Source organism: Entelurus aequoreus, linkage group LG21 (genome assembly GCF_033978785.1).
Source record: "Entelurus aequoreus isolate RoL-2023_Sb linkage group LG21, RoL_Eaeq_v1.1, whole genome shotgun sequence".
In the NCBI taxonomy this organism is placed as follows: domain Eukaryota; kingdom Metazoa; phylum Chordata; class Actinopteri; order Syngnathiformes; family Syngnathidae; genus Entelurus; species Entelurus aequoreus.
Window position 1 is genome coordinate 26,413,769 of NC_084751.1, and position 27,463 is coordinate 26,441,231.

The 27,463-nt window shown below is 38.0% G+C and overlaps 1 protein-coding gene across 1 annotated transcript in view; it reads left to right on the top strand.

Moving 5' to 3' along the window:
- The window catches only part of LOC133638555 (potassium/sodium hyperpolarization-activated cyclic nucleotide-gated channel 1), a 251,995-nt gene extending 232,054 nt beyond the window's left edge, over positions 1-19,941 (top strand). The window contains 1 exon segment of the mRNA XM_062031299.1: positions 12,518-19,941. Coding sequence (XP_061887283.1) covers positions 12,518-13,539 — 1,022 coding nt within the window. The 3' untranslated portion in view covers positions 13,540-19,941.
- Positions 19,942-27,463: the final 7,522 nt, after the last annotated feature.

A 27,463-nucleotide genomic window follows, 5' to 3' on the forward strand; every position in this document is an offset into this window, starting at 1 on the left:
AAAACATGTCATCAAAATTGTAAAATTAATCTTAATCAGGAAAAATTACTAATTATGTTCCATATATTCTTTTTTTAAGTTTTTCTCTTCTTTTTTTCGGTTGAATTTTGAATTCTAAAGAGTCGAAATTGAAGATAAACTATGTTTCAAAATTTAATTGTCATTTTTTTCGTGTTTTCTCCTCTTTTAAACCGTTCATTTAAGTGTAAATATCATTAATTATTAATAATAACGTTAAAGGTAAATTGAGTAAATTTATTTAAGTGTGTATCAAACTGGTAGCCCTTCGCATTAATCAGTACCCAAGAAGTAGCTCTTGGTTTCAAAAAGGTTGGTGACCCCTGATATAATGTATGTCACATACATTCAGAACCGGTTCCCCGTGTATCAATGGAATTGCTTGCCATTTTGTCAAGCAATTCTTTTATTGATGCTTCTGGGTGGGGATGACGTCATTACGCAACGTGGGTATTGCATAGTGACGTCAGATCTCAAGATGGCGATGCCTGGTCGAAACAAACATTTTAAGAGAAAAGATTGTAATTGCGCTACTTGAAATAATTATAAGACTGCTGGTTCATCAAGAGAAGGACATACGAGCAATATGCTGAAACATTTGAACACACAGCATGCAATAACTATAAATGAAGGTCACATTTTTGAACCGCTGCAATCTCATCCCAGCAGCAGTAACGCTAGCACGCCATCTGAATACAACATGTACTAACTAACACCTCCTATCACGTTAGCGCTATTATTTGTTCAATTGAAATGAATGCCTTCTCATTTAGATGAGCATCACAAGAGACGGATTGTGACTGGCTCCGAGGTGGGCAGTTCCCGCTCCAGTTCACGTCTGCCGCTAGACGAATGTCACGGAGCAACAACTAAGTTTGTGGTCAAAAGCTTGCATAGATTTTCTGCAGTGAACACTCCTAATTGTCGGTTCAATTGTAGACAGAGAAAAGTTGCATGTTTTCCTCCAACAACATTTCCACTCAGTCATTATATTATACAAGTGAAACTCAAAACATTTGAACATTGTGTAAAAGTCCATTCATGTCAGCAATTAACTTCAAATGTGAAACTAATATGTGATATAAACTCATTACATGCAAAGTGAGAAATGTCAAGCCTTTATTTGTTATAATTGTGATCATTATGGCTTACATTTTTTGAAACCTCACATTTTCTGAGATTTTCAATTCAAGGTTTTTATAAGCCTCTAATCCACAATAATCAACATTATAATAAATAAAAGGCTTGACATATCTCACTTTGCATTTGATAAGTTATCACATCTTACTAAATATTACATTCTTGTGTAATTTCGACATAATTTATTTTGTCAAATTCTACAGAAGAATATTTATTTATTGCATCTATTATCAAAAAAATACCTTTTTTTTCTTCTATGCTATGTATGTTATCTCACTGTAGGCTCTGTAAGGTCATGTTACCTCTAAACTAAACAAAATTAAGGCTAATCCACCATTTTTTCGTTCAGCAGACTCGAAAGTGGAATCGGAACCTGAAAAATCTTATCAATTCCCATCCCTATATATATAGTACAGGCCAAAAGTTTGGACGCACCTTCTCATTCAATGCGTTTTTTTTTGTTTTTTTCATGACTATTTACATTGTAGATTGTCACTGAAGGCATCAAAACTATGAATGAACACATGTGGAGTTATGTACTTAACAAAAAAAGGTGAAATAACTGAAAACATGTTTTATATTCTAGTTTCTTCAAAATAGCCACCCTTTGCTCGGATCACTTTTTTTGCACACTCTTGGTATTCTCTCGATGAGCTTCAAGAGGTCGACACCTGAAATGGTTTTCACTTCACAGGTGTGCTTGAAGCTCATTGAGAGAATGCCAAAAGTGTGCAAAGCAGTAATCCGAGCAAAGGGTGGTTATTTTGAAGAAACTAGAATATAAAACATGTTTTCAGTTATTTCACCTTTTTATTGTTAAGTACATAACTCCACACGTGTTCATTCATAGTTTTGATGCCTTCAGTGACAATCTACAATGTAAATAGTCTTGAAAATAAAGAAAAGGCATTGAATGAGGAGAAGGTGTGTCCAAACGTATGGCCTGTACTGTATGTGCGTGTATGTATATATATATATATATATTAGGGCTGCAACAACTAATCGATTAAATCGATTACAAAAATAGTTGGTGATTAATTTAGTCATCGATTTGTTGGATCTATGCTATGCGCATGCGCAGAGGCAATTTTGTATTACTTTTTTTTTTTATATAAACCTTTATTCATAAACTGCAATATTAACAAACAGCTGAGAAACAATAATCAAAATAAGTATGGTGCCAGTATGCTGTTTTTTTTCAATAAAATACTGGAAAAGATAGAAATTTAGTTTGTCTCTTTTATCCGATTATTAATCGATCAATCGAAGTAATAATCGACAGATTAATCGATTATCAAATTAATCGTTAGTTGCAGCCCTAATATATATATATATATATATATATATATATATATGTATATGTATATATATATGTATATGTATATATATATATGTATATGTATATATATATGTATATATATATGTATATGTGTATATATATATATATATATATATATATATATATATATATATATACATATGTGTATATATATATATATGCATATATTTACATATGCACATAGATATATACATAAACACATATATATATATATATATATATATATATATATATATATATATATATATATATATATATATATATATATATATATATATATATATATATATATATATATATATATATATATATTTGGTATAATAAATTGGTAAATTGGTATAAAAACCATCATAAGTCGTATGGTTGATATGCATACAGCAGCTCTCCACATTAAATGGCAGCTTTACAGATGCCATATCACCGTGTCAGGACGCGGTTATAGTCAAGCTAATTGCAACCACTTAGTTTTTACTTTTGTGGCTGTAAATGTCTGCTTTACAGGTGCCATGTACATACATAGCGGTGTCTATAATAGTAAACGTAATTGTAACCGGTAATTGGCACCAGGCGGGTAAACAATTGTATTTATTTATGCAAGCGGTGATAATTTGGGGTAAGGCATTCAATAGATGAGCAACCACTGGTTTAAAGAAATACGATATTCGTCCTAATACATGTAGGACCTTTCCTCATTCATTGGCATTTTCACGTGTATTTATTGTTGTTGTTTTTTAATTTTAAACCCCCCAGTTTTCATGATAAATTTGCTATGAAACAGAATTTGATGGGGATAGCAAAACATAATTTTGAAAACCGATCCCTTTGCGTTGTTGTATAATGGCGTAAATCAAAGGAGACAGGGTTGCATTGTCAGTTATTAGGTGTATGGCGTTTAAATTTGTCCCTGCTGTTGCCTTGACAACATGATGCCCTCTAAACTAAGTGAAACAATCTGCATTTGCCCTTTTTCTGACATCTGTATTTTAAAAAACAAACAAAAACAAGAAAGACAGCTGTCCACTCTGAGTGACACCTCTCAGAGTGGCTCCATGCTGTTTCCGCCCACCACCACCACCACCACCACCACCACCACAAAAAAAGGGGGGTTTGTCTCATACAAGGGAAGACGCGTTGTCATGACTGTATCGTTTCTATATATATATATATATATATTCATATTTATATATGAACTGCATTTGGTTACATGCTTGTCTTGCTCTTATTTAAGGAAAAAAAAAAGGAAAGAAAACATGTTGCACATTTGACATGATCTTTTATCTATTTAAAAATTATCTGACCAGGAGTCCGTCTTGAGACGAGCACATCTCGTTTTCAAGAGTGTCCTGGGCGACGAGTAGGCACCAGGTAAACACTTCATTCCAACTCTCAAACAGGGGGCTAAAAAAAACAAAAAAAAAACATCCAGAGGCTTGCTTAGTTGGGGCCGCTACTAAATTCATGCTTCAAAAGCTTGTCCCCTAACCCACCCCACTCCCCCTCCCCCCCCCCCCCTGACCCTCGCACTAGACTACATGCACATAAAGTCCAGTCATCCACACTTCTAGTCCTCGGATGGGCCCATTCTCAATGTCAACAAGGGAGACAATCCAGGAAACAAAGATATACCTCATTCAGTGTCCACATGCCATTTTATTCTTTGGACTTCCTCCCTTAGAATAATCACCTGGATTATTGATTATCATCTCAAAGGTTAACTAACCATGTCTGCAGATTAGAGTCAAGTTTTACATTTGGATTATATCACAAAATTATAACTTCTGTCCCAATTTTTTGTCCACCCAAAAATGTATATATCACCCATACCAACTTTTTGAAACATTTAGACCTGTTGAAATCTGTAAGGAATAAGAAGTAAGAGCTGATTAAAGATATCATTTCTGATATTGTGTTTTATTACTTTGTAATTCTTCGTTAAAGGCATGGTTATGAATGAAAATGAGTATATGGGGACCTCACTCATAATTGCAATCATGTTGGTTTTCATACTAATGTTGATGTTTGTCTGTTTGTGTTCACTTTTCACTTGTTTTCACAGTTTTCTTCATGGATTTCTCTGTTGTTGTTTTTTTGCTGTTGTTTGTTTAAATATCTGTTTTTTATTTCTGATTTTAGGTCGAGTTACTTTGAGGTTTTTTTTGCTACCTCGATAGTGGGGTTCAGGTTTAAGTGACTGCGCACAAAAAAACACAAACTACTGTACTATACTGTTGAATTTTAGCTTTTTAGACTTAGACTTCCTTTTACTGTCATTCCAATTTGAACTTTACAGTACAGATAAGAACAAAATGTTGTTGCGTTAGCTCATTGTAGTGCAGGATAAAAGAGCAATAAATAGATTACTGTACAGATAAATATATTGCACTTTTCAATATGCATCCACCTTAATGGATGTATGTTATAGTGTCTTTACATTCCAGCGAGTTAATCCGTTTTGGGGGGAATTGAGGGGATTATTATGATGCGTTCAAGAGTCTTATGGCCTGAGGGAAGAAGCTGTTACAGAACCTGGAGGTTCTGCTACGGAGGCTGCGGAACCTCTTTCTAGAGTCCAGCTGTGAAAACAGTCCTTGGTGGGGGTGGGAGGAGTCTCTGCAGGTTTTCCGAGCCCTGGTCAGGCAGCGGCTTTTTGCGATTTTATGATCGCTTGTCAAATTAATGAGCTATGCAACGTCTGAAAGGTTATACCATTTTTTTTTTAATGTTTTGTTGTTTCTGTTTTTTCGCGTACATACTACCGTATTTTCCGGAGTATGAGACGCTCCGGAGTATAAGTCGCACCGGCCGAAAATGCATAGTAAAAAAGGAAAAAAACATGTATAAGTCACATTTTTTGATAAAACCCAACACCAAGAATAGACATTTGAAAGGCAATTTAAAATAAATAAAGAATAGTGAACAACAGGCTGAATAAGTGTACGTTATATGAGGCATAAATAACCAACTGAGAACGTGCCTGGTATGTTAACGTAACATATTAGGGTAAGCGTCATTCAAATAACTATAACATATAGAACATGCTATACGTTTACCAAACAATCTGTCACTTCTAATCGCTAAATCCGATGAAATCTTATACGTCTAGTCTCTTACGTGAATGGGCTAAATAATATTATTTGATATTATACAGTAATGTGTTAATAATTTCACACATAAGTCGCTCCTGAGTATAAGTCGCACCCCCGGCCAAACTATGAAAAAAACTGTGACTTGTAGTTCGAAAAATACGGTATATTTCACTAGCCACAAAACTCGCAAAGAATTGATTAGCCACCACCTAGCGCAACATAGTGCAGATTTATGTCTAAATGGGCTAATCAAGACAAAATAGTGTTGGAATTTAACGATTTCACGTGTAGTAGTTTTAATGTTTAACTACTGCGCATAAAACACACAAAGTATTGTACGTTTATGACTCCTCTGTTGAATCGTACGTTTTATAATCACTTGTCACATTTTTGAACTGCACTACTTCCAAAAGGTTATACAACTTTTTCGTGTTTAGCTGCTTAAGTTTTGTTCGCTTTCATACAGTATTTCACCTGCCGCAAAACTAGCTAAGAGCTGCAAAGTGATTTTAGTCACAATTTAGCGTAGCATAGCGCAGATTTACTGTATGTCCATATCAGCTAATGCGAGTGCTAGATCAAAACAAAATTTGATCGGAAATTAACGATTACATGTGTAGTAGTGTTTTGTGTTTAAGTACATGCGTATAAAAACCCCCAAAACATTTATGATTCTACTGTTGAATCTTAGATTTCATGATCACTTCCCAAATTAACAAACTGCGTGATTTACCGAAGGTTGTAGGACTTTTTCGTGTTGGGCTATTTCTGTTTTTCAGGAGCAGCCATTTCGACTGATTGATCGGCACAACATGGGCGTAAATTAACGACTACTACTGTTGTAGTGTTGGTTTTAAAGTTACTGCGCACATAATACACTAACTATTTTAAACATACGATTCTATGATCATTTGTCAACATAATGACGAAGACAACTTTTAACAGGTTGTACGATATTTTTCTCATTTGGCTGTCTATTTGTTCTTCTTACATACAGAACTTCATTAGACGCAAAGCTACTGTAGGTAACTTTAGCTACCGCCTAACGTAGTATTAATGATTGAGACAGAACATGGTCGTAAATCCATATAAACCTCTGTGTTTGTATTACTGCGCACAAAACTCACAAACTATCGGAACGTTATAGTTTTACTGATTTAATTGATTTACGTGGACCCGACTTAAACAAGTTGAAAAACTTATTCGGGTGTTACCATTTAGTGGTCAATTGTACGGAATATGTGCTGTACTGCGCAATCTACTAATAAAACTTTCAATCAATCAATCAATCAATACTGAATCTTGAACTCATATGATCACTTGTCAAATTCACAAATTGCGGAACTTACGACAGGTTATAGGACTTTTTTCGTGTTTGTTCCCCTGACAGTTTTTTACAAACCGCAAAAATATAACTAAGAGCTGCTATGTCACTCTAGCCACCGGCTGGCATAGCATCAATTTACGTCCGAAACGGCTAATATGACTGATTGATCGGGACAGAACAGGTTCCGTACTACCTCTGCAGTGGTGTTGTCATCACCAAAATCGAAAGTTGCCAAATTATTTCAGGTTGTCATTTTATCTTGTAGATACTTTAGCTTTCAGAAAATCAACAAGTGAATCAGACCAAAATTGTGATAGACTGCATATGTTTTTGACATCTGGCAGTTTCCAGATGATTGGTTTTCATCTGTGCTGTCCTTCCAATCCGCAGAGCTAAACCCAATCATCTTTCAAAATGCCCTAAAAGCCGCATTGTAAGTGAAAGGGTTTGTGTTAGTCTGTGGGTGTTAGCTAGCTTTAGTGCTTTCAAGCCTATAGTGAGAAATGTTTCTGCAGAGGAGAGATCAATTCTTCTTAAAAAGTGGACGAGTTTGGTAGCTTGAGAGCGGAGAAATGTTTGGCCCCTGGAGGGCGAGCTGTCATGATGGAGTGACCGAGGCTAAAGCCTTCAGCACACTTGTAGTCCACTCTGTCTTCTTTAGCCACCAGTGCTATGTCACAGACTGTCAATACAAAAGGACGGCGAGAAGGCATCATTTTCACCTCAGTCACTGCATTGTCAATATTTGGCTCTGAAACACGTGTTCGATGGATAAACCTGCTGCTAATATCACGGTCCGCGACTTGTGACAACATTCCTGGTGCCTGTAGGCACAAAATGACCTTTTTTGTGACGTATAATTAATACATTTTCAATTTGAATCAATTATAATTAGAATGCCCGGGGGATCTCGAAAAAGCCTCCATGATAAAACTAAGTATCGTGTAATTTGTCTAATTTGATTGTGCAGTCCAGTTCACAGAAGCACATATTCTGCGTGCTTTGTGCATAATTATTTTTGTAAATAAACATATATAAATGTCACCTTCAAAGCGACTTTGTCTGCGCACTGCAGAAACGGAACTCTAACCAAAATCAAATACCTGGAATCAACACACCAGCAAGATATTGGTTCTTACAATCTTAAACCAGTTTGCTTATCTGAAGTTATATCTACTTAAATCTGAGACTATCGTATTTACAAAAATATAAGACAATACTTTTTATCTAGAAACAAATAAAAAAGTTTACCTCTATAAAGGTTTACACATGCAATTCAACGGGTGGTCGCCCAACAACTTCTTTCTAAGCGAGTTGGAGCTTTTCTTCCTGTCACTCACATAAGACGGTACATTTTCTCTGAAAAAAAGACAAGTTGTCCTATGCTAATTGGAGCGTTTCTTCCTGTCACTCATATAAGATAGTACTTTTTCTCTAGATAAAAGTGCCGAATAGTTTTATATAAACATGCAAACTTACAGGTGGTCGACCAAAAACTTCTCGCTAAGCTAGTTGGAGCTTTTCTACTTGTCAGTCACATAGGACGGTACTTTTCCTTAGAAAAATCTCTGAAAACAACAAGTATAAATGCAAAACATGTCTTCGCCTAACAAATTATCTCTAAGCTAATTGGATCTTTTCTTCCTGTCACTCACATAAGATGCTACTTTAAAAAAAAAAAAAAAACTTTAACAAAAAAAACAAGACAAGTTGTCCTATGCTAATTGGAGCTTTTCTTCCTGTCACTCACATGAGATTGTACTTTTTCTCTAGATAAAACTCTAAAAGTGCCAAATCGTTTTATATGAACATTTATACATGCAAACTCACAGGTGGTCGACCAGAAACTTCTCCCTAAGCGAGTTGGAACTTTTCTTCCTGTCACTCACATAGGACGGTACTTTTCCTTAGAAAAATCTCTGAAAACGACAAGTATAAATGCAAAACATGTCTTCGCCTAACAAATTATCTCTATGCTAATTGGAGCTTTTCTTCCTGTCACTCACATAAGATTGTACTTTTTCTCTAGATAAAACTCTAAAAGTGCCAAATCGTTTTATATGAACATTTATACATGCAAACTCACAGGTGGTCGACCAAAAACTTATCCCTAAGCAAGTTGGAACTTTTCTTCCTGTCACTCACATAAGACGGTACTTTTTCTCGAGGAAAAAAAAAAAAGTTGTCCTATGCTAATTGGAGCTTTTCTTCCTGTCACTCACATAAGACAGTACTTTTTCTCTAGATAAATGTGCCGAATTGTTTTATAAACATTTATACATGCAAGCTTACAGGTGGTCGACCAAAAACATCTCCCTAAGCTAGTTGGAGCTTTTCTACTTATCACTCACATAGGACGGTACTTTTCCTTAGAAACATTTCTGAAAACGACAAGTATAAATGCAAACCAACATGTCTTCGCCTAACAAATTCTCTCCAAGCTAGTTGGAGCTTTTCTTCCTGTCTCTCACAGAAGACGGTACTTTTTTTCGAAAAAAAGACAAGTTGTCCTATGCTAATTGGAGCTTCTCTTCCTGTCCCTTCGTATTCAGGTCACGAAATGTAAAGGGAGTATTGTTGGCGATTTGTTGGTGGTTATTTACTGGGTTTTAATAGACGCAATGACGATATACCGGTATTAGTATAGTACCGCGATACTAATGAATCATATTCGGTACTATACCGCCTCGGTACTATACCGCCTCGGTACTATACCGCCTCTGAAAAGTACCGGTCCCCCACGCGTCCTCGTCGTCACGTTGTGTCATTGCTGGTTTACGAGCAGACGAGCATGTTCGGCAGCGCACAATCACGGAGTACTTACAAGCAGACAAAGTGTGTAGACAGAAAAGGGAGAACGGGCGCATTTTGGTCTAAAAACTAAAGATAAAGGTGACGTTATAACACTGAAACGCCCTCAGGAAGAGGTGCTTTAAGACATGGCTAGCTAGCTCGCGGCTAAAGTCCAGCCCCCGTCGGCAGTGTTTTAGCTACTTCTAAATCACTAATCCTCGCCTCCATGGCGACAAATAAAGTAAGTTTCTTACAAGTATCATCCCTGCAGGACGAGGAATAGCTAAACATGCTTCACTACACACCTTAGCTCACCGGCGTCACAATGTAAACAAACACCATGGGTGGATCTACCCCTAACATCCACTGTAATGATACCAAGTACAGTAGCGTATCTAGTCGATACAACTATGATTACGTCAATATTTTTTTGGCATCACAACATCTTCTTTCGTTTTTTTTACATTTATATTATGTTTATAAACTCAGGAAATATGTAAACATGAGGACTTTGAATATGACCAATGTATGATCTTGTAACTACTTGGTAACGGATTGATACCCAAATTTGTGGCATCATCCAAAACTAATGTAAAGTATCAAACAACAGAAGAATAAGTGATTATTACATTTTAACAGAAGTGTAGATAGAACATGTTAAAAGAGAAAGTAAGTAGATATTAACAGTAAATGAACAAGTAGATTAATAATTCATTTTCTACTGCTTGTCCTTAATAATTTTGACAAAATAATGGAATGGAAAATGACACAATATGTTACTGCATACGTCAGCAGCTAAATTAGGAGCCTTTGTTTGCTTACTTACTAATAAAAGACAAGTTGTCTTGTATGTTCACTATTTTATTTAAGGACAAACTTGCAATAAGAAACATATGTTTAATGTACCCTAAGATTTTTTGTTAAAATAAAGCCAATTATGCAATTTTTTGTGGTCCCCTTTATTTAGAAAAGTATCAAAATAATTATTAGTACCGGGACAACACTACAATGACGTCATGGCTCCCATTGGCTCCGTTGTAAGCTGACCTTTCTTTACAAGTTAGAATGCATTAAAAAAAAAGATGTGTGTTCTTGTCTCTCATAAGGATCGTGAATTACAAGGCAAAGTTCCCCCCAAAAAAGTGCAATTTCCCTTTAAGATACACAAATACATACTTTGAACCTTGATTTCAGGTATTTCATCTTGCGTCATTTCAGTTTTTGCAGTGTTTGCAGACAACAGTAACAATAGACCTCTGCTCCTTTACTTGACCTTCTATGCGTACAATTGCGTGTAAACCAGGGGTGTCCAAACTTTTTCCACTGAGGGCTGTACATGGAAAAATTTAAGCATGCGGGGGCCATTTTGATATTTTTCATTTTCAAACCTTAACAAAATATATGGATTTTTTTTTTTTTTTTTAACCTTTAGGGCTCCCGGGGACTATAAAGGGTCTCAGTCATTAAACTGTTAAAAATAAGTCAAATTATTATTATTATTTTTTATTTAATGCTTACAGTAAATCTCTATATCAACTTGAGGTTGATATAAAGTAAAAAAAAAAAAAAGGTTTCCTGTCAAACACAACTTTGTTTTTTATAGTAAAACTGAAATATGCAGTATTTAGTAATTAGAGCCTTAAAAGATCAATAATGCAGGACACCATTGATTTTAAGTCTTTAATATTTTTCAGTAATCACAGTGAAAAGTTAAATAAAATCCTAAGGTCCCCCACTCATAAAGTGATACATTTTTATTAGGTTTTTTTTACTTTTAACAATTAAATTACGAGATCAACTTCAGATATATCTGTCTATTTTACGTTTGAACTATTATTTTGTTTGTTTTATGCTCTTTTGTCAAATAAAACTTTGATGTTTTTATATGGCAACCACACAATATATGCAATATTTTTTCCACATAAAACATTTTAAAGTGATATTTTTCAAGTAATAATTCATTATAACATGGATTTTTAGTCTTTTTTTTTTTTTTAGCAATGGCAAAAAAAAGAAAAATAAAGACAAAAGAAAAAAAACAGCCTGCACGGCAGCTTTGTGTCAACATTGCAACTTTTTCTTGTTAGATTTCACCTCATTCCACTTTTTTTAAATCCATCCATCCATTTTCTACCGCTTATTCCCTTCGGGGTGGCGGGGGGCGCTGGAGCCCATCTCAGCTATGTTTTTTTAAATTTTTGCAATATTATCAATTTTGCAATTTTTGCAGAATGTGTGGCGGGCCGGTAAACAATTAGCTGCAGGCCGCAAATGGCCCCCGGGCCGCACTTTGGACACCCCTGGTGTAAACGGTATCCTCCAGGTGTCTCTGTGCTGTGTTTTAGCCGAGCCGTCCTTGTGATGGGAATAGACTGTGACTCCATGTCTGCTCGTAGACTTCTTACATGTCGTCTTGTGGAAAAAGTGTCCAGAATGGCGAGCGCTCATCAGTATTCTGTGTTTCATCAGCACTTTCGCAGCCATTGCGTCACAAGTAATCTTTGTCTCCTTATGTGTCCTTCACCTCCCACCCCACCCAAACGCCCACTCTTTGTCCCCCTTCAGATCTTCTAGTCCCCCATTGCCATCGACATTCAGTGTCCCTCCCGCCTCACTTTGGACATTATGAACCTTTTAGTGGATGTGAAAAGATGCAGCTTGTAGGCCAGGAGGACCTTGAAATTAGCGGGGTGGCGTTGGGTGGCGGGTCAAAGTCTACAAACTGCATCTTGATGGTTGTGATGATGGTGTAGTGAAACCGGGCGAGGTCGTCACGGACCCTTGTGCTCACCTCTTCTGACTGCTCCCCCACAGGGAAGAAGAACTCCTTGCTCCTGCAGAAGTTCCAGAAGGACCTGAACGCCGGTGTGTTCAACACGCAGGAGAACGAGATATTGAAGCAGATTATCCGTCAGGACAGGGAGATGGTGATGATGGTGGACCGCAAGCAGTCGGTCACCGGGATGAACTCGACGCCAATGTCGGGAAACTCCATCATTAACTCGCCAGCCCAGCCGCCCTTCTCCAACGCCTTCGGGATGAATCAGTTCCAGCAATCCTCGGTACCTCTGACCTACAGTGCTTCAGCCATCGCCAACGCTTCCGCCGCCCGCATGCTGCCGGCCGCCGCCGCAGCGGCCATCTACCCCGTCCCCAGCGTCTCCCACGGCAACCTCAATTCCTCCTCTGCCAACCCGCTCCAGCCGCAGGGCGCCATCATGTCGCCGTGCTCCTTCACGGCCGCCATGTGCAGCCCGCCGGTGCAGACGCCGCTGGCGAGCCGGAGCTTCCAGTACGGTTCCCCCACCGCATCGCAGCTGTCGCTGATCCAGGCGCCCATCGCCCAGCCGAATCTACCGAGCCAGCAGCCGCCCGCGTCCGCCGTCGGGACGCAGCAGGTCCCTTCGCCCCAGCGAGGAGACCTCCACAAGAGCACGCAGGCTCTTCAGTCGGGCAGCCTGAGTCGAGACGTGCGACACTTATCGGCCTCTCAGCCATCTCTGCCGCACGACACGTCGCTGGTGCCGCGGGCGCACCAGGCCTCCGGCGACTCGCTGGCCTCCATGGTGCCGCCGACAGCGGCCGCGATCCCGGGGATGAGTCTCCAGAGTGGCATCCGCACCACAGTGCCGCAGCGGGTCAATTTGTTCCGCCAGATGTCCTCGGGGGCCCTGCCGCCCGTGCGCTCCTCGTCGGTGGCAGCGGCGGCGGCAGCCGCGGCCGCCTCGTCGGTGGCGGTGAGCCAGCCCAGGGAATCGCCTGGTTCTAGGAGAGATTCTGTCCTGAGCAGTACGGAGACTGAGCAAGACAAAATGCGCTTTGCATCAAATTTATGATTCTTTCTTTTGCGTTTTTTTAACCAGGGAGGAGCTCCAAGCTACTTCTAAAGATAACCTCATTGAAACGGTGTACATACGAGCCCTTGTATGATATTTTAGACACATTGTCTCCCTCCTTAAGAATGTATATTATACAGATAATCTTTTCTTTTATGCCATATCCATAATATATACACATATATGGCCTGTGTGTGTGTATATACGGTGCGAATGGGAGCGGGAGAATGCGTGCGTGCATGTGACTGCGTGTTCAAATCCAACTAATATATTTCGCAATGGCAATTTAAAACTGTAGTATAAACACGAGTCTTCCTTTCTGAGAAATATAATGAAATTATATACAACATATGAATTTTTTTATTTATATATTTATGATTTTTTTTAAAGCTGGAATGCATTATGGATTGTGATTTTTTTTTTTTTTTTTTTTTTTTTTTTTTTTTGGGTTTCCCACCACCGAAGAAGAGGAGAAGCAGCTTTAGGCGCCACTGTGGAATCATACATGCAAAGTAACACTTGTAAAAGAAAAAATATTTAAAAAAAAAAAAGCACACTCTCACAAGAAAGGAGTCACAACTTTCCGAACAGAAAAATCAACACAACACAAAAAGGTGTTGTAAACCTCAACAGTGTTATGGCTCCAGACAAACAAACAAACAAACAAACAAAAAAAGGGAACAAATACTAGCAAATGCTGCTTTCTTTCTTCACGTTCGAGGGGAAGACAAATGGACGTTTGTTTTCTATTCCTCATTTTGGAATGGTTGAAATGTAATGTTCAGAAGATGAAACAAACAAAAGAAAGAAACTCTGTGTATATTTATAATATTTATAAACTAAAGATTATCACCATTATGCAATAGACTGTGACATAAAGATTACCTATACGTGTGCTGTAAATAGTTTTGTAGAGCTAGTATTTACAGATACTGTGTGGTGCATTCTCTATCATAACAATGTCTTACTTCTTAACGTCTGTCGGGAGCCTGGCTATCACCTGCAAGCGACTACAAATATGGACTAAGGAGCCTTAATGCACAAAGCTGAATGGCACTAGAGTGACAGCGGCACTGAATGAAATGTTCTCAATGTACGTTTTCACACAGAAAACATCGTCCTGTGAATTAAGTTTGATTTCGAGTCGGATAATTCTCTTTTGAATCAGGACATTTGGTTTGTCTTGCGAAAAACGACATTTTTACGTTAACGTTATGCTGGTTTACCCGATCTTTTAGGCTTTTTTACCCGTCAGTTGGTTTGTTTTCGAGAGCTACAGTAGCATTGTTTTTAGCATTAGCATTCCGAGTCAACAGCCATCAACGGGTTTGTTTTTAACCGCTAGCATTGTTTTTAGCATACTGTCCATCTTTCTTTTCCTACTTGAGCTTTGTTAGTTTGTCAGCTAGTATTGTTTTTAGCATTAGCATTCTGAGTCAATAATCAACATTTTTCGTCTCTAAGGGGGTTTGTTTTTGACCGCTAGCATTGTTTTTAGCATACTGTCCATCTTTCTTTTCCTACTTGAGCTTTGTTAGTTTGTCAGCTGGTATTGTTTTTAGCATTAGCATTCTGAGTCAATAATCAACATTTTTCTTTTCTTCAAGGTTTGTTTTTGCCTGTTAGCATTGTTTATTTGCATTAACATTCAGAGTCTACTACCGTCCACATTTTCTTCTTCATTGTTTTTGTTTTCGACTGTTAGCAATATTTTTAGCGTTAGAGTCTATACAATCATCCAATTTTTCTCCTTGGTGTGTTTTCGCGACTCTTAGCATTATTTTTAGCATTAGCATTACAACCTCTACCACCATTTAGCATTACTAGTGTACAGCCATGCATATTTTTTTGTTTCTTCATGGGGGTTTTTCAACTGTTAGCATTATTTTTAGCATTAACATTACAACCTCTACCACCATTTACGTTTTCTTCGGGTTAGGGTTCGTTTTCGACTGCTAGCATTATTTTTAGCATTAGCATTCTGAGTAAATAGTCGTCCACCTTTTTTGCCTTCTAGCTTTATTTCTTAGCATTAGCATTGCGTGTATACAGCCGTCCAAAATGTCTTCTTTCGAATGGTTTGTTTTTGACTGTTACATGGCAAATAGTATTACAAGTTTACAGCCATCCACTTTTTCTTCTTCGTCAGTGCTGTTAGCATTGTTAAAGCATTAGCATTCCAAGTCTACAGCGATTCATGTTTTCCTTTTGTTCATGGTTTGTTTTGGACTGACAGTTTTTAGCTTTAGCATTCCGAGTCTACAACCGTCCACGTTTTCTTTTTCAGAGATGTTTTTGACTGTTTGTGTTTTTAACATTACGAGTTTACTGCCATCCGTGTTTCCTTCTTCAAAGCTTATTTTCGACTGCTAGCATTGTTCTTATTATTAGCAATATGAGTCTACAACAGTCCATGTTTTCTTCGACAGAGTTTGTTTTCGACTGTTGGCATTATTTTTTATCATTAGCATTACGTTTTTGGTTTTTTTTCTTCGGGTTTGTTTCCGACTGTAAAAAATCTTTAACATTAGCATTCTGAGTATACAGCCATCCATGATTCCTTCTTCGCCAAGGTTTGTTTTTGATTGTTTGCATTGTTTTAGCTTTAGTCTACAACCGTCCAGGTTTTCTTTTTCAGAGATGTTTTTGATTGATAACCTTGTTTTTAGCATTACGAATCTACAGCTATCCACGTTTCTTTCTTCATGAACTGTTTTCGCCTCGTAGCATTTTTTTTAGCATTAGCATCATGAGTCCACAACAGTCCACGTTTTCTTCCTCAGGGTTTGTTTTTGACTGTTGTCATTTTCTTAGCATTAGATTTCAGAGTCTGCGTTTGATTCTTCGGGGGTTTGTTTTAGACTGTTATAATTTTTTTTTACCATTCTGAGTATACAGCCATCCACAATTGTTTCTTCATCATGGTTTGTTTTAGACTATTAGCATTGTTTTTAGTCAACAATCGTCAATATTTTGTTATTTCGACTTTTATGATTTTATTAACATTACAAATCTACAGCTGTTCACGTTCAGTTTTTCTTTAAGGTTTGTTTTCGACGGTTAGTATTTTTTTTAACATAAGCAATCCAAGTCTACAGCCATCCATGTTTTTTCTTCGTTGTTTATTTTCGACTGCTAGCAATGTTTTTAGCATTTGCATTATGAGTCTACAACAGTTCACGTTTTCTTCTTCGGGATTTTGTTTTTGACCGTTGTCATTTTCTTGGCATTAGCATTCCGAGTCTGCGTTTGATTCTTCGGGGGTTAATTTATTTTTTTTACCATTCTGAGTATACAGCCATCCACAATTTTTTTCTTCACCATGGTTTGTTTTCGACTGTTAGCATTGTCTTTAGTCAACAATCGTCAATGTTTTGTTATTTTGTCTTAGTTTGTTTTCGACTTTTACGATTTTATTAGCATTAGAAATCTACAGCTGGCCGGTTCAGTTTTTCTTTAAGGTTTGTTTTCGACGGTTAGTATTTTCTTTAACATAAGCACTCCGAGTCTACAGCCATTCATGATTCCTTCTTCGCCAAGGTTTGTTTTCAACCATTTGCATTGTTTTAGCTTTAGTCTACAACCGTCCAGGTTTTCTTTTTCAGAGATGTTTTTGATTGATAGCCTTGTTTTTAGCATTACGAATCTACAGCTATCCACGTTTCCTTCTTCCTGATCTGTTTTCGCCTGGTAGCATTGTTTTTAGCATTAGCATTATGAGTCTACAACAGTCCACGTTTTCTTCCTCAGGGTTTGTTTTTGACTGTTGTCATTTTTTAGCATTAGCATTCCGAGTCTGCGTTTGATTCTTTGGGGGTTACATTTATTTTTTTTACCATTCTGAGTATACAGCCATTTACAATTTTTTCTTCATCATGGTTTGTTTTCGACTGTTAGCATTGTTTTTTGTCAACAATCGTCAATGTTTTCTTATTTTGTCTTAGTTTGTTTCGACTTTAGATTTTATTAGCATTACAAATCTACAGCTGTCCACGTTCAGTTTTTCTTTAAGGTTTGTTTTCAACGGTTAGTGTTCAGCATTCGCTCGCCTACCAACACCTATTGGACTTAAGCGGAAAAGCGACGGAACGTAAAGAGTCAAACTTAATTCATACGGAATGATTGAGCACTGTAAGATTTACCAAAAAAAAAAATATCAAAGACTTCAGCGTGCTGCTTTTTGCATTAAGGTTTTTATGTCTGGTGTGAATCGTCCTTCCCTCTGGGCTTTGATACCGTAAACTGACCCTGACGGACACTACGGCGAACAATAGAAGGATTTTCAATTAAGATTCTGTGGATCAGGCCGTCAACATGAAGGCTCGGGTCCAGTTGAGCGCGTCTTGAGCCCAGCCGGGAAAGACAGTTTGTCTAACAGATTGTGTGGAAAGTGTACCGATACAGTCCGACCACAATGAAAGCATGCACTGTCACAGCAAATACTTTTTTGGGGAAAAAAAACAAGAAAAAAACAATGTTGATATTAATGTTAGATTCTGTCTGTCGTCTGTGCGTGAACATCAACCTTTCACATGGACATTCTTAAGTATTTGTGCCTAAACTATAGCCATGTTCCACCCTTCCGGTCACCCCATCCTGTTTTATGTCTGTGTGGGGGGGGGATCTTTGTTGTTGTTGTTGTTGTTGTTTTTTTTTAAGACGGCATGTTTGCGACGGTGGCCAAATGTCTCACCTGTTTATTTTCTCCCCAACGAGCTCATATTCTGTACAGTGGATTTGTGTTGTTGTCTATTTCGAGGAAGGGGATTAAGTGCATTCTTAAAAAGCAGTTGATATCACGCTGGATGAGAGGTGGTGCAGTCGGGAAGGGATTGGTATGGCCGTGTTCCTGGGTGAATCTCGCGTGAGAAGAAGAGGGGTTAGAGTGTTCGCCCTGAGATCGGTAGGTCGTGAGTTCAAACCCCGGCCACTAGTCATACCAAAGACTATAAAAATGGGACCCATTACCTCCCTGCTTGGCACTCGGCATCAAGGGTTGGAATTGGGGGGTTAAATCATCCAAATAATTCCCGAGCGCGGCCACCGCTGCTGCTCACTGCTCCCCTCACCTCCCAGGGGGTGGCAGAAGGGGATGGGTCAAATGCAGAGGGTAATTTCACCACACCTAGTGTGTGTGTGACTATCAGTTGTACTTTAACTTTGAACTTTAATCATGTTGTAATGCAGTCTGCTGAAAATGATGGAAAGCGCCAACAATTTTAACCTCTTAAGGCCCAAGCTGTTTGTTTACATGCTTTTTTTATTTGGGCTTATTGGACCTAATTAGAATAAAAAATTTAAAATCATCTCTTGATATGATGTACTTAGTCCATAAGTACACAAACGTGTACTTCATGTGTAGTGACGTGCTAATTTTTATTTTTACACTTTTTTCCCCCAAATTCCATTGTATGTTATACTCTTCTGACACCACCAGAGGGCAGTATAAGTGTCCATATGTCGGCATAAGACCCCAATTCAGTAGTGTACACAATTTTGGAAATAAGAGCTAAAAGGTGCTGTCCACGCATGTGGCCACTAAGGCCTTTAGTGGTTAAGACTCTAATTTGTCATGTTTCATGTGTCAGGTAAACTGCAACGAAGGCGGCCATATGAATCCCCTCCCTGCTGCACAAATCCGGGGCCACCCTTTCTACTTGGTAGCTTGACACTCATGTTTGGGTCCATGTGTTACAAGAACTGGCCAAAGCAAAGTCCTTTTTTTGTTTTGTTTCGTTTTTTTGAGTGTGTGTTTTTTCAATTGCACTTTCCGAGTAGGACGTTTTAAGCGGATGAGTTCTAGCAACAAGGAGCGCTTAATGGTGAATCTGCCATAGTGAGTAGGAACTATAGTGCACACTGAGGGCAGCTCTGTGCTGGTTTTTCTTTCTTTCTTCTTTTTGATACTTGCCTTTGGAGGGAGTGCTTCCCAACTACGTGCTTTTTTTTTTGTTTTGTTTTGTTTCTTTTCCTCTCGATCGATCACAGCTAACAAACCAGACGGGCATTAATTAATGAGTAGTGAGCTTACACATTAGCAGCACCCTCGACAAACCAGCACATATATTTTATGTATGATATCCGTTTCTTTAGTCGTCCATGTTGGTTGATGCAAAAAGAATCCGATGCCCGCAAAAGGACGAGAGCCACATTTTATTTTTTTTTGCTTTCATATGTTTACTGATGATGATGATGATGACGATGAAAGGGAGAGGCGCGTTTTTGTTGATCATCAATACGCTCATTCTCGCTTGGAAGTAAAAAAAAAAAAAAGAAAGATTCATGTAAAACTTTCTTACAACAATATGCAGACAAACAGTGTTTGTCAAAAACATTTCTTTATTTTTGGCTTTTATTTCTGTTTGTAAATAATAAACCTTTAAGATATAGAAAATAAACGACATATTGTCATTTAAATGAGTCTGTGTCATCGTCTTTTGGACGGACAGGAGGCCAGCCTTAGGGGAAGAGTCAGCACATTGTGTAGAAGGTGTGCCCCTGGGGTCTAGTTGCAGTCCAAGCTGGGTTTTTTTTTCCATTGGGTGTTGAAGTTGTGTTTTCAGCACATTGGTTACTTCGAGGACAAGACCCGGTTGTCAGGTTCCAACACTGATGACATCTATTAAACAAGACAAGAGGCAAAGAATTAAACAGAGACAGAATTCAATTTGGACTCAATTGAGGAGACACGCCTGGACACACTGTACCCTTGTACAGTATCTCAGCACGCTCTGCCAAAAGATTGCATGCCTCCTTCTTTTATTTTGGATCCTCCCCGGCCACACGGCCACCTTTGTTTCCAAAGGACAAAGGTCCCAAAAAGTTCACAGAAAAGGTCGTAAACAATTCACAGAAAAGGTCAGTTCAAAAAGAGTTCCATAAAATAGTTCAAAAAGAGTTCGTAAAATACTTCAAAAATAGGTCCATTAAATAGTTCAAAAAGAGTTCGTCTGGAAATTGGGCAGATCCTGTCATCTCTCCGATTTGAAGTCCTTGGGCCAGAACAACATCCTTCTGTTGATTACCATACATGAAAGAACACAGAAAACCCTTCATGTGGCTCTCCCCCTTACACAGTGGAGTTTTATGAGCCTTACTCTTAGTAGGCCTCAAAGACAGCCCCTGTCCTTTTGCCTGGAACTCATTTCAACACAAAGTTTTTTGGGATAACTTACAAACCATTATTCTAACACAGGTGTCGCCCTGTTATTAAAGCGATGCCAGACCTCATCCCTTTAAAGAACTTTGTGCCATCATTACGTTTCTGTTCACCTTTGCAAGCCATGCTGGTTGTGTTGAATAAATATAGGTTGAATTTGCCACATGTCATTTTTTAAACTACACAAAAAAAGAAAACTTTTAAAATGACATTTTTTACACATTTATATCAACATAAACGTCCATCCATCCATCTTCTTCCGCTTATCCGAGGTCGGGTCGCGGGGGCAGCAGCCTAAGCAGGGAAGCCCAGGCTTTCCTCTCCCAAGCCACTTCATCCAGCTCCTCCCGGGGGATCCCGAGGCGTTCCCAGGCCAGCCGGGAGACATAGTCTTCCCAACGTGTCTTGGGTCTTCCCCGTGGCCTCCTACCGGTCGGACGTGCCCTAAACACCTCCCTAGGGAGGTGTTCGGGTGGCATCCTGTCCAGATGCCCGAGCCACCTTATCTGGCTCCTCTCGATGTGGAGGAGCAGCGGCTTTACTTTGCGCTCCCGCCAGGATGGCAGAGCTTCTCACCCTATCTCTAAGGGAGAGACCCGCCACCCGGCGGAGGAAACTCATTTCGGCCGCTTGTACCCGTGATCTTGTCCTTTCGGTCATAACCCAAAGCTCATGACCATAGGTGAGGATGGGAACGTAGATCGAGCGGTAAATTCACCACAACGGATCGATACATTGCGGCATTACTGAAGACGCCGCACCGATCCGCCTGTCGATCTCACGATCCACTCGTGAACAAGACTCCGAGGTACTTGAACTCCTCCACTTGGGGCAGGGTCTCCTCCCCAACCCGGAGATGGCACTCCACCCTTTTCCGGGAAAGAACCATGGACTCGGATTTGGAGGTGCTGATTCCCATCCCAGTCGCTTCACACTCGGCTGCGAACCGATCCAGTGAGAGCTGAAGATCCTGGCCAGATGAAGCTATCAGGACCAAATCATCTGCAAAAAACAGAGACCTAATCTTGCAGCCACCAAACCGGATCCCCTCAACGCCTTGACTGCGCCTAGAAATTCTGTCCATAAAAGTTATGAACAGAATCGGTGACAAAGGGCAGCCTTGGCGGAGTCCAACCCTCACTGGAAACGTGTCCGACTTACTGCCGGCAATGCGGAGCAAGCTCTGGCACTGATCGTACAGGGAGCGGACCACCACAATCAGACAGTCCGATACCCAACATAAACATCATTTAGTTTAAATTAAAATGTGGACTACTGGATTACATTTTTCAGTTTGTATATTTGCCCACCAGATGTCACAATGTTTGCCCATTCAAAGCAGGCAGAACATTTTCAAATGACTAATGTAACAAATTATTTCGAGATCGATATACACTATATTGCCAAAAGTATTTGGCCACCTGCCTTGACTCACATATGAACTTGAAGTGCCGTCCCATTCCTAACCCATAGGGTTCAATATGATGTCGGTCCACCTTTTGCAGCTATTACAGCTTCAACTCTTCTGGGAAGGCTGTCCACAAGGTTGCGGAGTGTGTTTATAGGAATTTTCCACCATTCTTCCAAAAGCGCATTGGTGAGGTTACACTCTGATATTGGTGGAGAAGGCCTGGCTCTCAGTCTCCGTTCTAATTCATCCCAAAGATGTTCTATCGGGTTCAGGTCAGGACTCTGTGCAGGCCAGTCAAGTTCATCCACACCAGACTCTGTCATCCATGTCTTTATGGACCTTGTTTTGTGCACTGGTGCACAGTCATGTTGGAAGAGGAAGGGGCCTGCTCCAAACTGTTCCCACAAGGTTGGGAGCATGGAATTGTCCAAAATGTTTTGGTATACTGGAGCATTCCAAGTTCCTTTCACTGGAACTAAGGGGCCCATCTCAACTCCAGCATAATTCCTCCTCCACCAAATTTCACACTACGCACGATGCAGTCCGAAATGGCAACCTACAAACCCAGACCAGATTAGGACACCTGATTCTGATCATTTGGATGGGTGGCCAAAAACTTTTGGCAATATAGTGAATATTCCTAAATTTCAAGTATATTGATCTGTACTCGGCAAGTTGGAATTCCAGAAGATAGGTATCAATCTAACATAGTTTTAAAAGGCAATTTATCAATTTTATCGATACTAGAAAATAGAAAAACATTGTTTCTAAGAAAGGCAGACTTTATATGAAGTTTAGCACTTTTACCGATAAGGACGTTAAGTCTGTCTGCCCGTCAGTGCCGTCATCAAAACAAAAATCGCAGATACTGTACCTACGGCGGTTGAGAAAAGGTCGTACCAAATGTAAAAAGCCACAAGACCATATCATTAATTACAACACAACAACTTTCAGCTACAGCACGATTGCAAAAGCCACAACAAAGACAAACAACACAACAATATGAGGCCACAACACAACTTTAACCACAAGGGATGCGACAGACGAAACGGAAGTTCGACAGAAGGTCATAAGCGGTGTAATGAGCACATTATATTAGTATTAGAGATGTCCGATAATGGCTTTTTTGCCGATATTCCGATATTGTCCAACTCATAATTACTGATTCCGACATCAGCCGATACCGATATATACAGTCGTGGAATTAACACATTATTATGCCTAATTTTGTTGTGGTGCCCCGCTGGATGCATTAAACAATGTAACTTTACCATGAATTGATTAACGTGGACCCCGACTTAAACAAGTTGAAAAACGTATTCGGGTGTTACCATTTAGTGGTCAATTGTATGGAATATGTCCTGTACTGTGCAATCTACTAATACCAGTTTCAATCAATCAATCAAAAACAAGGTTTTCCAAAATAAGAGAACAACTTCAACTCCAGTTGTGGGAAAAAAGTGCCAACATGGCACTGCCATATTTATTATTGAAGTCACAAAGTGCATTTTTTTTTTTAACATGCCTCAAAACAGCAGCTTGGAATTTGGGACATGCTCTCCCTGAGATAATCCTGATACCCACTACAACTATGGGAAATACTATACTTTGACTTTCACAAATTGCATTAGTTTTTTTTTTTTTAAACATGCCTCAAAACAACAGCTACAAAAACAATGAAGGCACACAGCTTCAGTCCAGAGTATACTAGACGTCCCTGTTTTACCGGATATGTACCACTCCGTACAGCGGCGTTTTAAAAAGTCATTCATTTTACTTTTTGAAACCGATACCAATAATTTCCGATATTACATTTTAAAGCATTTATCGGCCGATATTATCGGACATCTCTAATTAGTATTATTGAAAATGTCCAAAAAAAGTTATTAATTACCGAAAAAGTGGTCACACTTTACTTCCTTTGCCAACGTCCTTCATTACACTTTCGGCCATTTAGTCCGTGTGTCGCCGAAACATACGAAAACATTTGGTTTGACTTTATATCTCAGGTAAACCTACTGTTCATTCAACCTGAGGGGATGTTGGTTGCACATCATTTTTGATATTAATATTGTATTATTGTTATGCTGAAAAACAAAAGCAGAAAGTAGCAGGTAAATCTACTGTTAAAATGTTGGTTACTGTACTTTTATTGAACATTTTTTAAATACTGAAAATGTGAGCAGAAAATGTTTCCTTCTGTTAATTCAACCTAAAGTGTTGGTTGCACTTTATTCAAATAAGATGTGAATGCATTGGCCATTAGTTGTTGTTTACCTGCTTGTTTGTATCCACAATTCATTTATACCTAATTCCCTTTCTAGAAATAAGAGGAATATAGGAACCTTCACCTGCAGCGTCCAGAATTTATTTCAGTCACACCGGTTGATTTATTTTTTTGCTAAAAAATTACTGAAACGATCGCATCGTTCTCAAAAAAAAAAAATGATATCATCCCTGAATCGTATTGGCAACCACAAATTCTGAATCAAAAATCGTTATTATCGTTATTTAGTGTTGCTGATCAACCTATTCCCAGGTGCATGTTTTTGGACAAGATAAGTCGCTATTGATTAATGTTCAAATTGTGTAGACTAGTCCTGCAAAGCTCACGTTTTAACTGACCAATGCATTGATACTTTTTTCTATCCATCCATCCATTTTCTACCGCTTGTCCCTCTCGGGGTCGCAGTTTTAACCAGCAAAAATAGAAATAACTGGGGTTTTCCAACTGATATTGGAGTATTGATAATGCTTTGTTTTCAGCAGGAATCATACACACTTTCAATGTTTTGTAGTGTGGAATGTTAGAAAAACTATGATCAAGTGAAAATACTCAATGGTAGGTATGAAAAACACTAACTTATTCATTATTAAGCGTCTGGAATGGATTTATGCTGTCTTTAAGTTGAAGCGGTAACTGTTTTAAGCGACAATAATTCATTAAATTAAGGACATGACACAGTAAGTGAAATAATATTACTGGATACTTTCTAATAAGCTTCTGCTTATGTGTAAGTAATATGCAACTATTAGTCACTTGATGCTTGTTTGTATTGACAAATGTGCTGTTTTAAACTGCAATATTGGTCAATTAAGAACTGGCTTGTGTTCTTGTGGGCTTAGCTGTTGTGTAGCTGCAACAAGCCTATATATTTACCTTGTGACTTTACTAAAATACAAGAAAAGATCAAATTTGGCGCAATCCATGATCAACAATGTGGACATTTATTTCTTTGTTTAATCAAAAATGTGTTTCTTCAAGAGTTTCAACCAATTTTTTAGGCTCCCTGAATATTCTTAACTTTCTGAAATTAATTGGTGTTTTTGAAACTTATGTTTTTTTATTTACAAAAGTGCTGACAAATTACATTTAGAAGTAGCCAGAATGTGAGTTTGAATAATCATATAACATGTCATTATTCACTTAAATATTACAAATCAAGTTCCCCTTTCATTCAGCGTGTAAGGTAGAAATGAACTGATTAATGTAGAAGTATCATTAGTTGACGATAATATTAATTATAATAATATATAATTATTAGATTATTATTCCCGGGGGCTAAACCTTCCCTTTCTGGTGATGCCTCTGTTACACACTTCAATCAAGGGTCCTTGAGATGCAAAAGTAAATCTTAAACACAATATGTTGTCCAATGCTTCCACAAATGGTTATGATGTTAGTTTATTTCAAACATACATATAGTTGCAATATGATACATCACATAGTTCCAGTTTCTCATTACAACATGTTTGAAAAGGAGTAGGTAGAATCAGAGTTTAATTAATCCTTCCCTTTTTTGTATCATAGCAATTTCTAGCACATTTTTTTGTACTCAATCTGTAATTTAGATTTAGACAAACTTTAATGATCCACAAGGGAAATTGTTCCACACAGTAGCTCAGTTACAAAGGATGGAAAGGATAAGGGTGGAAAGGATAATGCAGGTATAAAATAGACAAAAAATGTACCGTAGTAGCAATATAAAATATAACATATATGTAATATTTATGAACAAGTAAATAAATATTAGATATATTGATAAATAAGGTTATTATAAATCAATAGTTAAGTAAGTTATGGTTCACAATAGAGATGTGACTCTTTGGGAACCACATGATTCAATTTGATTCTTGGGGGTAACGACTCGATTCAGAATTGATTCTAGATTCAAAATCAATATTTTTTTTTAAAAACAATGGGCGGCAGTTCTCTGATGAACTACATTCCTACATAAAATAGATAACAGCTCTGATCAATGTCTATATTACTTAAAAGAAAACTGGTTTTGTTTCATAAAATTCTACCCAAATATTTACTAAAGTCAAATACAAATAAGGCAACCAGAGAAGTGTTCCACAATTTTATTTTCTAAAGTAAATATGTACAACAAATATGGGCGTCTACATCAACTATGTGATTTGCCGTAGTGGCTGGACAGGACAGATTTTTTTTTAAATAAAAAAAATAAAAAAAAAAATTAAAAAAAAATATATATATATATATATATATATTTTTTTTTTAATTTCAATTAAGAATCGTTACAGGTAAGGATCGCGATTCATTTGAAAATCTTTTTTTTTTTTATGCCCCTAGTTCACATAATGAGATTAATAAGATTTTTTTTTATAAAGTTTCAGATGTTTAAAAATCGATGTATTATATCAGGGGTACCCAAACATTTTGACTCGGGGGCCGCATGGGGTAAAAAAATTGGCCAGGGGCCGGGCTGTAATATATATATATATATATATATATATATATATATATATATATATATATATATATATATATATATATATATATATATATATATATATATTTATAAACTACCGTTCAAAAGTTTGGGGTCACATTGAAATGTCCTTATTTTTGAAGGAAAAGCACTGTACTTTTCAATGAAGATAACTTTAAACTAGTCTTAACTTTAAAGAAATACACTCTATACATTGCTAATGTGGTAAATGACTATTCTAGCTGCAAATGTCTGGTTTTTGGTGCAATATCTACATAGGTGTATAGAGGCCCATTTCCAGCAACTATCACTCCAGTGTTCTAATAGTACAATGTGTTTGATCATTGGCTCAGAAGGCTAATTGATGATTAGAAAACCCTTGTGCAATCATGTTCACACATCTGAAAACAGTTTAGCTCAATACAGAAGATACAAAACTGACCTTCCTTTGAGCAGATTGAGTTTCTGGAGCATCACATTTGTGGGGTCAATTAAACGCTCAAAATGGCCAGAAAAAGAGAACTTTCAATTGAAACTCGACAGTCTATTCTTGTTCTTAGAAATGAAGGCTATTCCACAAAATTGTTTGGGTGACCCCAAACTTTTGAACGGTAGTGT